Source organism: Diadema antillarum, unplaced genomic scaffold (genome assembly GCF_040938485.1).
Source record: "Diadema antillarum isolate AM-2024a unplaced genomic scaffold, OU_Dant_1.0 seq00000641_RagTag, whole genome shotgun sequence".
Taxonomy (NCBI): Eukaryota; Metazoa; Echinodermata; class Echinoidea; order Diadematoida; family Diadematidae; genus Diadema; species Diadema antillarum.
The window spans coordinates 473,402-491,482 of NW_027271555.1; the positions used below are offsets into that span (position 1 = coordinate 473,402).

Below are 18,081 nucleotides of genomic sequence, written 5' to 3' on the forward strand. Positions count from 1 at the left end.
ACCTTTGTATTTTTTAACTCAGCAGTTTGTTTCATTTCTGTATCTTTAAATTGTTCTGTTTACGTCAACTATTATGTTCTTACTGCCTCTCTAAATGACAGCCTTTCCGCTGATAGGGGACTTTTAGATTCCATGACTAAATAAAATACATGTATAGATATAGACAAACAAGCAGACAAACGCGCCTATTCAGCTCGTTGATGTGTAAGCAAATTACGTTCCAAACCACTGATATTACCAAGGCCAATATCTTCTAATTCACCTATATTTCTTCCATATCTTGACCCCATGATGTCAAGCTAGGACCGAGATATTTTAATGAAATTAAATACACAGGCAGTTTAGAATCATAATATCCCATGTGTTTTACTCATGGATGTTGATGTTCCAGTCGTCGTGATTGCCTTGATACAAACGGATAATCATCCTTCCTTCTCCCACAGCTGAAAATCAAATGCATAGCTCCTAATGAAGAGTATGTCACGTCCAAAACCAAGGTGATAGATGATTATTTTGCCTGAAAATTTCACGGAAGAAGTTTGTGTGTTACACTTACCTCTTTGAAGAATGGCGAAGCCCCCAACATCAGACGCTTTGGGTGCAGACGACTGGCTTCCCTGTTTATCGTCACTCTGGATAGCATCATCACTGCCAGTAACACCAGAGAACAGATCATCAGTCTTCTCCTTCATGAACACGTCGTCAGGGTAGGCGGGCACGGAGTAGCGCCGCTGAGTCGACTGGGTTGATACCATACCGCCATGGCTGCTACCCAGTGGTGGGGGTGACAAGGGGCCCGCTCCAGTCAGCGTACGGTAGGGCAACCTGCTGGCATGGGCGGACGGTACGGTGTACGGCCTTGTGGTACGATTTTGCAGCAGTTGCCTGATGGTTCCAGAGGCGCCGCCACGAGGGTGCCTAAACCCATACATCCCGCTTAGTGTTGGTGACTGGGGGCGAAACGCGGGATATCTGTGGTGGCCTATGAATGCTTGAGAAAGCACGGACGTGGTGGCGGCACTTCCTGATGAACCGGAGCAAGAAGCTGTCTGACCGGTACCTTGAGATGAGATGCTTGACAAGTGGGGCGCCTGTAGCACGCCCTTGATTCCTGCATGTTTGGCATGACGGTTCGCTCCTTCCTCTGGTGCAGAGTTGCGGCGCTGAAGTGGCTGCAGTTGTCGTTGAGGGAAATGTTGATCTTGACGATGTTGTGGTTGTTGTTGCTGTTGTTGCGAGTCCCTATCTTGACTCTGCCTTGGTGCTGTCTTCGGGGAGCCAAGGTGCTGAAGCCTTTTCATGACGGCCTGAAGTTGTTGGTGATAGGATATCGGGTTTTGCCGAGGGCCAGCAGCTGCCTGCGAAGTGGGTACCCCTGGTGTAGCACCTGGTGAGGAAGGGATATTCGCGTTCATCTCCGAACTGACTACTCGGGTTGCCGAGGGTGTCTGGAAGCTGGATGGCGGGAACTGGAAAACAGGATAAAGGTTCCCTGAGGCTTGGTGACGTCTTGAGTCAATCTGGGATGAAGCCTGGGCGGCAGAATCATCTGAATGCTGCCTACTCCTGGCATGGGTGTGTTGTCCAGAATGATCCGAGTCTGTGAATGCAGCATAGACAAAACACACTGTGAAAGAAATTCCCATTTCAACTTGATATTCATACTTTATCACTTCATTCGTTAATTCAAATAAGCAAATTGCCCTATGGAAATATTTACTTATCTATCATGATTTTTCTCTCCTGGCTTCGCTTCGGTTGACGCGCTTTTTTACTATGTTTATTGTGTACACAGGTGACCAGATGGTGAACTTTGCAGAATACATCTTTAGGGTTCTTAACATGGTGTAGTCAGAATAACATTTTTTTTTTTGACAGCACCATACGTTCCTCCTGACACGAGGTAAGAACTTTGAGACCCATCTGCCGATGTGGGGAAAATATGTTCGTCTTCAGATGGTTACAAAGAAGTCAGTTTTTCCCTTTATGTAAAAAAAAAAAAAGAATATCAAACTTATCGTTATGTCAAAATTATGTAGGTAATAATATAAGACACTCTATATATTCGACGACATAATTCGTTTCTATTGCTCATAATTCTGTTATAGTAGGACTGAGATTGCTGTCAATGCTGTCAATAAATTCCATTTGTTGAGTGACAAGGCTGTTAAGGTAAAGACAATATAACAGTGTATCATGGGCGACGTGATGGGCGTGAATGTCACTTTCAACAGATACTGGCCGGTCAACCATAGGTTGTCCTGTCGTTCCGCGTCTAGCACGTGTTAGTGCCCCGCAGATACAGTTTCAGAAACTAGAGGTGGGCGACACTCGAAGCAATTCCCTTCATCGCATGGGTGATGGAGTAGTGGCGGAGTGTTGTTACACGAAACAATAGATTTACTAAGCTCGAAAATGAAAAACAAAACGAAACAACAACGTGTAATAGAAATTAAAGTTCGACTCCACATCATGTACCAGTCGACTTTAAAACAATATAGTCAAGACATACGGCTTCTTATACGGAATAAGTTTCATGAAAATCGGACGAAAAAAAAAAAATAGAAAGCTACGGGGGAATGGAGGGGGCAATGATGTCGAACCCTCACACCTCCAATCTCCCATTGGTTTACATCCCAAATATCTTAAACATCTCCTTTTTTGTAGATGATTCAGAAACAGCAACCATTTCCCTTTAAAAATTACCATTGGTAGCTTACAGCTAAGACTATAGAATGCAATATTATATGAAGAATGCATCTAATTTTCGATGATTTCGTGTCAACAAAGAAAAGTCAGTGAAGATAAAGGGAGACACGTATCAGCTGATGACATCATCACGTATTCACTCTATGCCCTTTCGACTGAAAACACTGAGTAGTAACAATATGAGGAACTAATAACTTTCTGATATGTAAGATCAGATTTTGATTAAACTTGTACCATTCTATTCGCTTAACTGTACTTACTAAAACCAAGTTGCACATCGAGTGTGGAGTGGCGCTTTAAAGGGGAATGAAACCCAAATAAACATGTGGATCAATTGAGTGAATTCAGCAACAAGAGCAAAACACAGAGAATTTTGAGAAAAATCGGACAGTCCTTTCAAAAGATATGAATTTCTAATATGGCAGCTTTCACTGGATGAGAACGCTACAACACTTTGTGACGTCAAGTATAGACAAATGTATAGAGAAAATAACAGAGAATTCCACGAAACGTCATTTCTATGAAAATTACATATTCCCTCCGGCTTGTAACTGACATAAGGTAATACCCCCAATAGTACGCTTTCTGGCAGAGGTAAGTCTATATGTGCTCACTCATAAGGCTAGAAAAGTGAAAATATGTTGAATTTATATTCATTTTCTTTATATCGTTTTACATAAGTGACATCACCAACTCTGGTAGTCTTCTCATCCATTGATCTTGGCAAAAAAACTTCAAAAATCCAAAACTTTTGAACGGATTGTCCGATTTTCTTCAAAATCGCTGCTGTGTTCTCCCAACATTGCTGCATTCTCTCGATATTGACATGGACATTTGGGTTTCATTCTCGCGATCCTTTTTTAGTAGGACTGGGGAATTACGTGTCCTTCTCTAAAGTATACTGAGTATACGTATAGAGTGTATTTTAAGGTCAACGGTTAGCATAAAAACCGACAACAACGACGCATACACACACACACACACACACACACACTATATATATATATATATATATATATATATATATATATATATATATTCATATATATATTTACATGTAACGTATATATTGACATATGTTTTGACATATTGACAAACATACGTTATTTTGTATATGGCGCATTAGCAGTTGTGAGGTACACGTGGTCCAACATATGAGAAGGAAAAAATCTTTACGATTGCATTTATAAAAATCAGAGCTTGGAAATATTTTACGTATTCAAAACCCAAACTTACACACACAGAGAGTGTGTATGTAACACTTCTCAGCCCGTGGTCATCCTGAATGTCTTATAGTATTTGATGACTGCGCGAAATTAGAAGAGCGTGGGACGATCTATATGACTTTGGATATGAACGACATAAGAGCTCAGAATTAATAAAGTACAGAAGATAATGAATTTTAATTGCAATATCAATGATTCAATGAAATAGAATCTGAGTAAACGCCCCCTTTTTACAGCAATGTATCATTTAATTAAATTTAGACAGACACAGTTGATAAAAATGATGGAAATCGTTTGAACTCACTTTCACTTTTCGCAATGGGGAGTGAAAGAGGTATCGGTTTTAGGTCAGTGGGAGAAGGGACTAAATACCTGCTTATAGTCATAGGTAGACCTGAATGTCACCATCATTCTCCGTTTCTATTTTCCTTCCTGTTTGCCCTACTACACGTATTAGATAATAGCTTTGCGTGTTAGCAATGTGTTGTACGATAAACATTTTATAGTTCAATAGACACAATCGAACTTCCGCTTTTCAGAATTGTGAGACGTCTTCTGTTCAAATGGTTTTACTCTCCGAGTCTTCATTTGTGCGATGATACGCTCTTTGTTCTTCCATTAACACTCACAAACTCGGTGATGCTATGCCTCCAACACATGCAACAATGATTTAATCTTCATTTTCTTTTGAGGGGAAAAATGAGCAAAGAAATGGGGATTCCATCGGAAAATTTATAGCTATAACTTTCCCTAGTCCTAGTGATCAGTTATCCTGCTAAATTGTCACTCCTCTACTGAACATAAAATAGAAAATACACAAACATTTTCAGCATAAATCTTCTTCTCCTCATCTCATAAATGTCCTCTTTAATATTCTCCAAGCTATCCGATGATAATTTCAGTATTTGTCGTAACGGTTGTACGTACTTCACAGCTGTAAATAGTAAACTACTCATCGCTACAGGCAATGGCTTGGCACGTACGTCTCGTCGGGAAATGACTCTCAGTATCAACAAATAGTTTAGAGTCTGAACAGTAACAACAACAAAACTGCCGCATATTATCAAAGCCAGTACGTCCCCTTCATTCGATCACTCGATTTCGAAACTAAGCTGGGATTTCGACGTCTAAACTGTCTGCTTTTTATTTCCCTATTTTCATATTGAATAGATACTCGTATAAATAGTTGTTCCAAAAGCTGCCATGGTGTAATGACCCCACCCTGACTAGACGACACGCCTTTCATCCTGGCAGGCAATCCCGTCTCGCTAGAGAAGCGAAACCGAACCCAAGCTGTGCAATCCAACAACCAGTTGAATATGACGACCGTTGTACACTGACATAACTGCACAAATTATGAGTGACGAGTTTCGATCTCTCACAACACTCCAAACTATTCTATTTTTAGATCAGCGAAGTCATTCACTATTTATCGTACAATACAATACCACTTACTAGCTGACAAGGTCTTCCACGCAATTTAGGTTCAGACAGTTGCATTAGCATTATCATTTCTCTCTCTGTATATATACTAGTAATACGTGCGCGCGCGCTTGTGTGTGTGTGTGTGCGTGTGTGTGTGTGCGTGTGTGCGTGTGTGTGTGTGTGACTTCCTGACATTATTTTGTCACCAGGTGAAAAGTGATTCGTATATTCATGCTTATATATATGATATATCAAACTTTCATATGTTTCAAACAGTGATATAGGTCATCTTATCCTAATTTAATGAAGTGACGACATCGTCTCACAACTCTCCCATCACTTTTTTAAATGTCGATATCTAGCACGCCATGAACTTCCCCATGAAAACAGTCGAAACTTTACTTAATCGATATTATTTTCTCTATAGAATATTTGGATGAAATGATAATTTCTTGTGATTTGCTTCACTTTCTAAAGTGGAAATAAGTAAGCATCAATACGACAGTGTATAGAATTGTATGTCTGTACGTAGATAGAAGAAGTGAGAAGAACCGAATGAAGGTCATGCTGTTCGTAGTTCAATGCTTTCGTAAGTCCGTAAGCAGTGAATTCGTTTATCTATCGAAGTTTGTCACAACATGAATTCAGTGACTTGGCATATGATGGTGTTTGCCGAGCGGGTGAGGGACAGTGACGCCATGCAGTTCACTCGCGGGTGTGGTTGTGGAGTGGCGTGTTGGAATGGGACTCCATTGTATGCCCAGGGAGGTGGCCTCCCTGGTATGCCTATATACGATAGCAACACGTTAATAAGGGATAGATGGGTATTCGGTATACCGTGCAACTAAATTGTCTTGACAATGCCTGAGGTCGGGTTACCAAGAGGCACTTCGATGTCGTGAATACAGAGCATTGTAGTATGGCAAAGAAGAACTTACGAGCCATCATGGGCTTCTCTTGACGACCTCGATAGGTGCGTCGTGCCTCAGTATTCAGAGGTATCTGCCAAGTAAGATTATTCACTGACCTGTTTGGTCGACTGGTATGACGGTGATTGTGACGAACGACTTCGGATCGACAAGATAGTGTCATCTCGGTTGGGACCGAGTTGACTTTACAGCCTGTGCTTCTCCTTTGAGGTGCCCTATAGTCATCGTGTGGACTCACATGTCACCTGCGCATGAGGTGCCATCTGAACGTTTGATATTTGATATTCCGACATAGCATTCAAGTAACTGTGAAATCTTTGTCATTTCCAAAGATTTGATATGCGATGCATGAAAGAATCATTCGGCTCCGCCGCCATAATAACCCTTATGTACTAGGCCTTGTCATGACTTGGGTTGCAGTCGCATGTTGCTCGCCCAGTTGATCAATTGTAACAATTGCGTATGAAAAATAAATGCAGAAATAGCATCAATCAATCAATTAATCAATCAATCAATAGTAAATTACTCAACATTTGAAAATGCTTCATTTTTTCAATCAAAAAATCGAAAGTTACTTGTCATAGTGCTTGTAATGGTTTGGTGCTTTCCACTTTACTGCAGAATGTAAATGTAAAATCTTTTGTCATATAAATTTATATTGATGTAAAAAAAACCGAACTCAATGTATTAACCAATTCCATACCTGGAATCATAAGCTTCGGCAAATACCTGCCATCAGTGATCTAATTATTTGCATTAACCAAGAAGCTACGTTCTAAAAATCCAAACCCTACATGGAGTATGAATACTTGTTGGTGTTTCGAGAAGGAATCATTTCAGTTTGTATGTTATTACCCGTCTTGCTAAACACTAAATGCTATATGTAATCAATTTGCAGACGGCTGGCTAAGTATTCCACCAGACGACTGGCTCAGTATCCCACGAGACGGCTGGCTCAGTATTCCACCAGACGCATGCAACTCCGAGAGATACACACGGAGTTTGCAAAAAGCGACATCGTACCAGGGAGGTCACCTCCCTGATCGTACTCACTCCGCTTCCCTCCCGATACGCGAAGAGTGTCGGTTTTTCCATGCACCTTGTCTGAAGCTTGATATGAAGGGTCATCGAATTGCATACGCTGTCATCATTGTAGATACATTGTTCCTCTTCATTTTTGAAATGTCATGAAATGCGACTCTCAAAACATTCGTCGCGCGAGGGTTATGGGTTCGATTCCCACAAACGCTTGACATTTGTTTTCAAGCGAAGTGGTTTTTACAGCAAAAAACAAACAAACAAACAAACAGACAGACAAAAACAAAACAAAAACAAAAACAGTGCTCTCGATGAAGAAAAACAAAATCGAATAGAACATAGGTACAATATTTTAAAGTGGTAGCGCATTGATTGCGTAACATCCCTCCCTCACCTAATTATCATTTTCTCAGTGACATAGACTCATTTCGCATTGGGCGATATTAGCTTTTACACAGATAGAATCACTTAAAAACCGAATGTATCCTCCTATCGCAATGCATTGTGGGACCCATGGAATCCTGGAGCCATGGTAACAACGTTCCAGCAGTGGAACTGTTTGTTTAATGGGTTAAGTTATTGCGAAATGATGTGAAATTGCGTCATGTCCAAGGGATGATCCCCGATGTCAGTGGTAGAGTTTCCGGCTTTAATTACTAAGGTTCCCCTTAAGTTTTTTTGATTGTATTGCCGTAATTTCTTAAAATTACTGTACGCGATGGTATCTGGTCCATTGTTTTGTGTAGGAATATCATACATTTGATTTTTTTTAAATATCATTCGTGGCGTTACTGCGACCGTATTTAATTAGTAACGACATTTAAACGGTGAACAGCGAAAAACATAAGAATGACTGCATTGCCACCTCGGATGCGCTGGACTATAGAAGATTGACTACCTATCTCGGTTAATAGAATTTCCACTTCATCTCTGTCATTCTGAGAACTGATTTTAAAAACTAATTAACAAACTGTGATTCTGACTTCACTGTTTCATATGGTCTTGAATAGTGATGAGTTGCTCATTTGAATCTTCTCCGTTTAGATTTATTCGTTAAGAAGTTTGTCATTCATTGCCACAAACTGTAATGGAACAGTGTTATCTTTTCTATTCCATTTTGGATACATTTGTCTGCCATTTCACTTACAAATATCCCATCAGTCATGTAAGTCCATATGCCTATCTCCCTCTCTCCCTCCATCTCTCTCTCTCTCTCTCCCTCTCTTTCCCTCTCTCTGTCTTTTGCTCAACAGGCTGCATTTTGATCGAGGTTAGTCAATATTGGCGAAGTTTCGCTTCACATAGGACGCAGTCGACTCGCGAAATTTTCTCCCGTGTCGAAGTCTCCCATCAAAACGTTTTGGTTCCATGTTTTGTTGCTGGTGTTGCTGATGGGAAAAGCAATTATTATTATGAATGAAAACACCTTGAAAGAAGTTCAAGGAATTACAAAACGGTTTATGACAACTATTTTAATATTTCCCTTCTATTTCTAACCCGACAAGCGAGATGGGGAAATCCACTTTGTAACGCTTTTTCCTATGTGACGATTTTTGCTCTGCGAACTTTTTGCATAGGTGATTCCACCCTTTGAATATTTCAGCATAAAATTTAGATTGAAGATGAGGATTGAAAAAGAAGAACTGTCATCACCGAACGTCTTGAAATTAACCGTTGTAATATATATGATATTGATATATCTATCAATTTTCATATTTCTGTCTATCACATTGATATAATGAAGAATAACTTTGATTTCATGCATTAAAAAATCATAGGAAAGTAGTTTGATTTGTAGAAACAAAACTACAGACCTGCATATCAGAATCGTTATTGCGTCCTGCTCTTATTGTACTTTCCCTGGAACTAGTTCTAACATTTTTAACATTTTGTTTTTGGTATTTCCGTTTACGTTCGTTCATGCGAATGGTCTCCATTTTTGTTTTATGCAGTGTGTAAATACTAGTATGTATTCGGGTTTTTTTTTTCCTTATCGCTTTTAATCATGGTTTCTTTTCTGTTTTTTTCCCTTAAATATTTTATATTGCAGATTTAGAACATGAACGAAACGCTGATGCGAGTACATGCAAGTTATGCCGTGTATAAACTCTGTGAATAGAAAGGGCAAAACTTTGAGATTTCAAGGCCAACCAACGTAAATATATTCATTCAAATCTATACATGGAGACAATATTTGTACAATTTTATGGTTTCCTCTACATGATGGTTGTTCTGGTTCTTACAATACTGTAAACTGCAATAAGTTATGACAGCCGAATCTGTTTTCGCTGACGTAATAACGGCTTCGGGTACAGGATGTTGGTAAGACTGTCAAATACAAGTTACAGCGACAAGTGATGTGTTCACTTTGAGGGTTCGGCGTTTTATTTAAGGCAGTATAGAGTCTCGACGGTATCTTCTTAACTGTTTACATCCGGTTTAAAGTTGAAACTGATCATACAAGATCTCGTCGAGTCATTTTGAGTTTCATGAGAAAATGAATAAGTTTAGAGCACATTTCATGCACCATGATTGCTACCGGCTTTCAGTCTTCTTTGTTTAACCACATCTTTCTTGCGTTATTTTTTATGTAACGGTACAGACCAGCAGGACTACTGCATAAAATGCTGTAGTCCCATGTACCGCCGTACGTGTATCGGAAGAAAAGGCTTCTGTGAATTGCCAGTAAACAATATCAATATGTGCGTTCTGCTTGTGATGATTAAACATGCCTACAAAACACGTCAAAGGGAAATCAATGTTTTATGACAGCGGGTCCTTCCATAAATACAATACTTTAGTCGCAAATACACCTCCGTCTGTTTGAAACTCGGATTCCCCTATAATAACAGCAGTCTTTCTGAACTAAGAACTTCTGCAATTTGATTAAATGTGTACATTGTCAACACAGCCATATCGTTGTGTTACCGTAAGGTTAATCGACCCTTTACTGCAGCACTAATAAAGCTAAATCAACTTCATCACTGTATATATACATTGTATTGTGTGTGTTCGCGTGCGTGTGTGTGTTTGTCTATATAAAATCCTTAATGAAAAATATTTCAGTTATCTTTAAAATATATATATATATATATATTAATATGTTTGTACAGTAATACAAAAGGGAATTGATTTTTTCTTTTTCTTTTTTTGTATTATTTGATTGGAAGTGAACAAATATTATTTGAGAATTCAGTAAAGACTAATGACCGGAGGTTATGAAAAGAATGAAAAAAGCTCTGAGTTTACCTGTATATTTAAGGAACATTTGATATCTGATGAACATATCACTCAGGGGCAAAGAGTGATATATAAAGTGTATAAAACATTAAAATCATCATCATCATGCTATCAAACTGTTGCAAGTATAATTTCGAGGATATCAACTCCTTCACATAAGCATTACAATTTTTGGTTTTCTTTATCTGCGGTATGAAATCATGCAACGTCTCCATAGCGGATGTAGGCCTGTTTCTTTCTTGCTTCTAACACTCTAAGTGGAAGTCTAACTGTTTGGGGAGATACCAAGTAGTAAGTGGTATGTTTTCCAACAGCAAATTTCAATCTTATCCTTGATTAGCATTGCAAATTGGTTAGCATGTAAGTTTTCTGTATGTTAAGCAACATCAACTTAAGAATAGCATTCCGACCATAAGGCAATTTTATCAACAACAAAAAAATCAAATGTCCACTTTCAGAATACGAATGTTCCCTGTCAACAGTGCATCAGGACTGAGCAGGTCTGAACATCTAACAGCAGATTTTTAAAGATAGAAATGCAGGAGGTTATTTTTCCTGTCAACATTGTGCAATAACATATATTTTGATGTCATCACAATAAACATACACAGATCCGGTCATTTGAGTTAAATATCAGAAACGCAGAGCATACTTCCTACAACGATCGTGCCAAAGAGTGGGGGAGGTGTATTTGATATATTGGGAGAGGCGGAAAAGTAAAACGACACAATTCCAAGGTTCTATAAGGAGAGAGCGAGAGTGCGTGTTCCAAACACCCCCACAAAAAAGGAAACATATTCCTTTACACTTTAAACTGAAATCTGTCATAAATGTACACATACTTGTACTAGAATGCTACAAAATATTGCTGGTAGTCGTAACAACATAATGACCTGACCGCAGCATTTTGAAAAGTAATGAATAACTTCTAAATTAGATGAAATCTAAACAATTGCCCCAAAATACCACACATACACACGAAAAATTACAAACACACACACATACAAATTACACATCCTGGTGTGTGCTTGCACAAATATATTCATGAACAATATCGCCATCGATTTCCCAATACATCGAGTCAAATTTGAAAATGAACTCACATATTAACTGGGGGAAATTAAGATAAGAAACTCGTTTTGTGTGTATGACAACACAACTGACATATCTACACAGCTTCGAAATGACCACAGATTTTATATCACCAAGTGATGAAAGTTATCAATATTCACCCCACCATTTCCCATCCCAACCTCTATCCATTACAAAAACAATATTATACTATAGCTGTGTCAGCCATCTTCCTAGGCTGTGTCTCAATGCCTAAATTCTCAAATCTCAAATTCAATGTTCATTTATAGGTCACTGTGTCGGATACAAATTTTGGCTCTTGGGTAGGGAGGAGGGAGCTGGGGTCCACTGCTAAGTTTTTTTTTATTTTGAGTCTAAATAACCTTAAGTGTGTTTTATAATGACGTCTTCGTAATGTGAAAATTAGTTGTTTTTTTTTCCTGTATTAAGCACCCATCCTCAATTCAGATCGTTTTCCGCCCACTATTCTAGGCGCCTGAACAAATCGAGCTAAGCATCTGCTTCCACATAGATATACATGTTATCTTTCTGAGAAGGCTGAAAATATAACTTTGCTTATGTCTCCCAAAGTCCATGATATGGAAATGAAAACATTTTTGAAGAATGTTGTTCATTGAAGCGTTACAACTTTACGCTGGAATTGTCGCACCTTTCAAAATTTCCTTAAACCGCAAGATAATGAGACGCGAGACAGCCTGTTTGCAACGACTATATAGGAGTCTCCCTTCGCCTGTTTGCACGGATATATTTCGTCTTTACAATGTTCAGTCAAAGAAGAGAGTGGAGAGAAGAGGCAAAGGACAAATTGTCTTTGACAGATATAAGCATCTGCTTCCACATAGATAATGAGAAGCAGAAATGAAGCTTAGATAATCATATATTGAAGCCTGGATAATCATATATTACCTGAGGCTAACTTCTCTATTTTCCTGCTAAAAGTAACTTATTATGTAACCTATCATATATTATAAACCTCCGATCCAATTGGTAATTCTTGGAATAATTTCATTTGAAGTGACTAGCAAACGAGAACTGAAATCTAATCAGTGGGTGTACATCATTCAGGCTCCCGATAATAAGCTGAAATGTAGCTCCTTAAGACAAAAGTTCTGGAAACGGTCATCGCTCTAATCGACGTCATAAGCCACACGACAGGTTATCGTACAAAGTTACTGTTCACCATATCCACGGTGTACTTTTGTGATAGAAAACCTTTGGGATGACTTTGTGAGACTCACGTGATTTGTGTATGGCAGTGGTATGGGGAAGTTTGGAGTTCCATTTTTCCCTCATTGTTATAGTGTCGTTTTGCTGTCGGTTGGCTCGTGTTAGCACGAAACATTTTCCTGGAATTTCGCTTTAATTAACATCACTCCAAGTGCTTCTATTTTCTTTTTTTTTTTTGTGTTCGACTTGGCTGTTCTTACTCGGAAATTTACAATAGTTTTTCTTGTTATCATAAGGTTAAAATTATCATTGGATGTATATAAATAGTTTTCCCGACAACTGTTGACGGTAATAATCACATTCTGGGGTTTCTTATGTTTTTTTCGTGTCATAACCGAACTGTCAGTTTGACTCTTTTTTTTTGTCATTAAGGAGACACATTTATGAATGACCACGCACATATTCTGGTTGTTTTGTCGTTGTTTTTCCACGAGGAAGTTTTGCGATTTTTTCCTACCTGGAATGTTTCCAAGAAACTCTACCTGCAAACATTGTTGCTGAATCAAACGCCAAATGAGTTTCTTTCTTCAAACAACAACAACGAATTTTTTTTTCAGTCTATTATCATTGGGTCAAAGAAAAACAAGAAACAAATTCGGAATTGGAACAAGAGATTGCAGACACAGTGCACATTTGAGCTGCGTTTTTACGATGCAGCTAAATTACTTCATCATGGCATTTTTTTTTTACTTGTACCACAGATAAAAGGCATGAATTAAGAATATAACTATAGGAGCTTCTGTATCCGTTAGTAAAAACTGTAATTGTACGGGGTTTTTTTCAATATTGATATCAATATTACCAGTACACAGATTCACATCATTATATTGATTTTTCTCATTGCTATTATCATACGCCGTTATGATTACTGTCAATACTCCTGAGCTACTTACTGGGACAGCTACCTCTAATATCTGATGTCATTGTTTCTACTGTTGCTGCTACTGCTGATTTTTTCCTATTTTTTATTTGTTTTTGTTGCTTTAACTACTGTTACAATGATAACAATTCAGGAAATACCCCAGGTACTCAAGTGTTCTGGCACTGTCATAGACAAGCAAGTCACCATTCATCCACCTCGCTCCCAGAGACACCTGCATGGTCGTACACAATATGTGGTCTCATGTCTGGGAACTTTTGATGTAAGTGTCCTCTTAAGGACGTTTAAGATTACAGTAATTCACGCTGGACATCATGTTTGTATTGCGCTTTTTTATATCTTGTTTCTTGGAGTTACACCATAGTTCTATTGTTTTACCCTTTACTACTTTGTGAAATCTAGATGAACCTCCTGAGCAAAATGTGAATTCTATCCCTGTATCATACTCTCACAATCTGAGGAGTATCTACATTGTGGCACAGGCTTAAGAACGCCCAATAGAATAATTTCATATTCTAGGAAAATATCAGTCATTCAAGAATAACAATATACCTGATGTTTTTGCACATGACGTCCAAATCTCCATTTTCTTTTTTCTGTTTTTTTCTTCTTCTCTTTCATCCAATCACAGATAATGGAATTTCGTGACAATTCTGCTCACCAAATCCTCATACCTATGTAAGATCAGGAACTCATGGGCATCTCGACATACTTAGTAATTCGAGATTTTAATATTTCTAAAATATGGGCTGTATATGGGAATTTTAGATGGCATTACTCGAGGTTTTTGCATTTCTAAAAATGGGTAGTAAGCATGCCAGCCACCCTTCATTCTTCTCATATCTCCTTCCTTGTCCGTTACATCATCCTTACATTGGAAATGTTCCTTTTCTTCTCAAGAGATGTTGTATCATTCTTAGTTTATATTCACTTTTTTTTTAACTTAATCTAACTCCAAACGACAGTAAATGAAACCAGAAATACGATCAGGTAGTCATGGTAACGTTACCAACATCATAAAAAGCTGTAAGGGTTAGTTAATCAGTTATTTAGTTCTGTTGGTTTGTTAGTAAGATGCAGGAGCGATTCTTAGCTGGAGATATAGGAATAAGAGTTAAGGTTTGTGGCATGTGATAAAGAAGATTATTACCGCAATCATGATATTAAACCTGAACATGCTGAACGTGACGATAGCCGCTATGACGACGATGACCATTATGCTTGTTGATGTGATCGTAATCACCGTCATCATTTTTATATTTACCAACAATTATCAGCAATTATGCCAACATGAGCACTGATATCATAAGTTTTTTATATATATTTATAAACGCTTCAGGTCGGTTGCTGGTAATATTTCATCTACATTGTGTTAACATTATCATATTATGCCTCTTTTTAGAAGATATGCTGCAAGATAGGGATTGTGTCATGATAGAGGGACGAGAACCAATCGGTATTTAATAGTCATATTACATGTGTGAATGCTTAATTATTCGATATTTCCTAGTTTAAATGATACAAAGGAATGTAAAGATATGGAATGATACAATGCGATTTATCAATAAAATCATTCACTAGTTCAGGGCTTGTGACCAGGAACGAATATGCAGAGCAGGCCTACAGGCTCAGGTTGTTAAACCAGGGAGGTACTGGGCGTGTCTGGTATCTAGTAAACTAGTAAACAAGTTCCTGAACAATTCTAAAAGCAACACATATCAACATGTAGTGGTATCAGGAATTCTGTGGATAGTAGCAATACATGTATCTGTACTGCTGCTAGATCGTGGAGTATTTAGCAAAGAGTATTTCAGCAGTTGTACTTTAAATCAAGTTTTCAACTGTATGCTGGAAACAAGTAATCATGTTTTTCACGCTTCTACTGGGATATTTTCTTCACTTTTGTGAGACAATGACAATCATTTATGAATGCTGATTATTAATAGTGTGAGAGGAGACTTTCTCCTCTTCAAAAGGTCTAAACATTGATTCATCCTTCACATGAAGCGTAGAATTCATTACAATGCCTTCATTAGTAACTGCGGAAAGTCACGGCCCACGCTCCAAAAAGATTTCCCGTGACCTCCCCGAGAGTCGCTCCTATACAGGCTGCCAAGCCGGCACACCGGCAATGGGTGTAGGTGTGCTCATACCCACCCTCGTCCCCCGTGAAAGCGGCGACTGGCGTCGACCACGCTCGTCTCACCACACAAAGTACACTTTCAAGGGTTTCCCTAATTTTCGGGCGTGATCGGAGGATATCCAGTGTTGCCTTTGTAAGTTCGAGCATCCATGCACCCAGTTTAGTCCCTGGGTAGAACCTACCATTAGATTACATTTTGCCTTCCTTGTATAGGCTGAAATTTGACGTAGGTTTGTTTCTTTGGTTATCTTTTTTTTTCTTTCTCTCCTCCATTTCATTGTCACCTTATTAAAAAAAGACTGATTCGTGTGATCTGACTTTGCTCTCCCTTTTTGTCTTTTCCTTTGAAATATTGCACGGTGATGTTGAATGAAGATTAGCTGCACGTTGGTACATTTCTATGTTTATGTCAAAGTCACCTTAGCACTAAATTTAGCAGGACGTTTCGTGAATCATTAATACTTCATGGTCAAAATTTCTAGTCATGCATGCTCTACACCCAGTGATCATTGATTGACCATTTCGGACTAGGAAGTTAGACCCCGTAAAGCGACATTAAGTCAAGAGGGGGTATTTTTGCATGTGTATATTTATGCCCTGAAGAGAGCGATGTTGAGGAAGAAAGGCACGTGAACTCACCAGCGAAAATTCCCTCTTTGGTTGAAGTCAGTAGATCCGTATTCGGTAATGTTACTTCTGGAGACCATACCGCTGGTGTGTTTGCGCGGTACGTGCCCTCCCCTTCCCCGGAGCTGGCCCGTTCGAACAAAGCATGTGCTGGCCCCGTGGCTGCTGTGCTGGCATATCGGCAAGAGGGCCTCTCGTCAAGGTCCATGGGCTCGGGAGCTATCGCCACCTCCGTTCTTCCGGCCCCGCTGGAGATTCCCGCACCGACTGGAACCGGTGTCTCAGAAATTGTAGTGGCGGCTGTTGTAAGACCAGACAAACGGTCTGACACTGTCGAAGAGTCATCTTTTACCACCTCATCATCCTTGTCCGATGATGTGGGAGCAAAAGTCCAATGCCTACCCTGTCTGTCCATGTTTGTTGTTACTCCAAAATGATAAATCCTTTGACGAAAGCAGTACAGTAATCAGTTAATGCGTGTAGTTTAACGCCTTCGTTTGCTTTAATTTTTTACTCGTCCTCTAAATAATATTATACATGAAGTTTACGATGTAAGTTTTCCAAACTTAAGGTTGACGAATAAGCTGTGTCGTAAATTGAAGCTAATATAAGATGATGTTGTCTCGGTGAGCAAACGTTTAGAAATAAGGGGCTGCTAAACGTAAAGTTAGAAAAAACAAAAAAGCTGATCGTTGATGATGACGTCCCCTGAGCGTTTACAAAGAGTCAAGGTAATCACGTGGTACCGGCCATCCACATCGGGTAAAGAGTTCACGAGTACGATCCAGAACACTGAGGTAGTGTATTGGCGCTCTGATCGATGTGTGCGTTGTAGCTTCAAAACAATTTTTTATTAATTTGTCAATACTTTTTACTTCGTCCGAAGATTCTCTAGCGTCCGTGCGTTTGTTGCTTCTAGTAGCAATGCTCTTTCTGATTTCATCTTGCACATACTACGCAACCTAAGGGTAAACCCGGATTCTGCGAATTTCGAAGTGGGCGATAAATCGTGCTCATGAGTTTGAAGTGCGCGCGACTGTTTTCGTCGATCGTTCGTTGCAATAGCAGTATGTGTGGGCGCTTGGGTTGTGTGTGTGTGTGTACGTGTGTGTGTGTGTGTGGTGTACAGGTACTCCGCATCTCCGATTTATGTATGTGTGGGGGAATGTTGGGAGGGGGTGGAACAAATATATTAAGATACGGTGAAAGGTGGTTAAATTTCACTCGTGGAGGTAATTGTTTTCTTTTAGGCGAATTGCAGATGGTTCTTTTAAATTCCCTCCAAAGATAGCTTCAGCATGCAACATAAACCTCATGTTGTCTCGGGTCTAGACCATTGGGAAATAAGAGTAGGTCTATTCCTTGAATTTCATTTCTTTTTCAATCATTGTATAGAGACCTCTGGCAGTGTTCTTTGTTCTGTAGGGTGAATATCTCAATAAGTATGTGTACCAAATGCCAAGATAAGACATGTCTTTGTCAGCAATAGTTAGCCCATATCTGGTACATAGGCCTGAAGTCTTCCCCCAATCATCTCTCTCCCAT

At 39.1% G+C, this 18,081-nt stretch overlaps 1 protein-coding gene across 1 annotated transcript; it reads right to left on the reverse strand.

Annotated features, from left to right (window-relative positions):
* Positions 1-422: 422 nt before the first annotated feature.
* On the reverse strand, positions 423-17,359 carry LOC139736366 (uncharacterized). The gene is made up of 2 exons (XM_071647121.1): positions 16,549-17,359; positions 423-1,600 (listed from the first exon to the last, which is right to left on the reverse strand). The coding sequence occupies exons 1-2, from the start codon at positions 16,949-16,951 to the stop codon at positions 423-425; spliced, it is 1,581 nt and encodes a 526-aa protein (XP_071503222.1). The 5' UTR covers positions 16,952-17,359.
* Between the last annotated feature and the right edge of the window lie 722 nt (positions 17,360-18,081).

What these genes read in the sequence shown, in the direction of transcription:
- LOC139736366 (XM_071647121.1), bottom strand. Translation starts at nt 16,951, where the DNA reads ATGGACAGACAGGGTAGGCATTGGACTTTTGCTCCCACATCATCGGAC. An exon ending in CAAAGAGGGAATTTTCGCTG is followed by an intron (nt 1,601 to 16,548) that starts GTGAGTTCACGT and finishes CTGCATTCACAG; the next exon opens with ACTCGGATCATTCTGGACAA.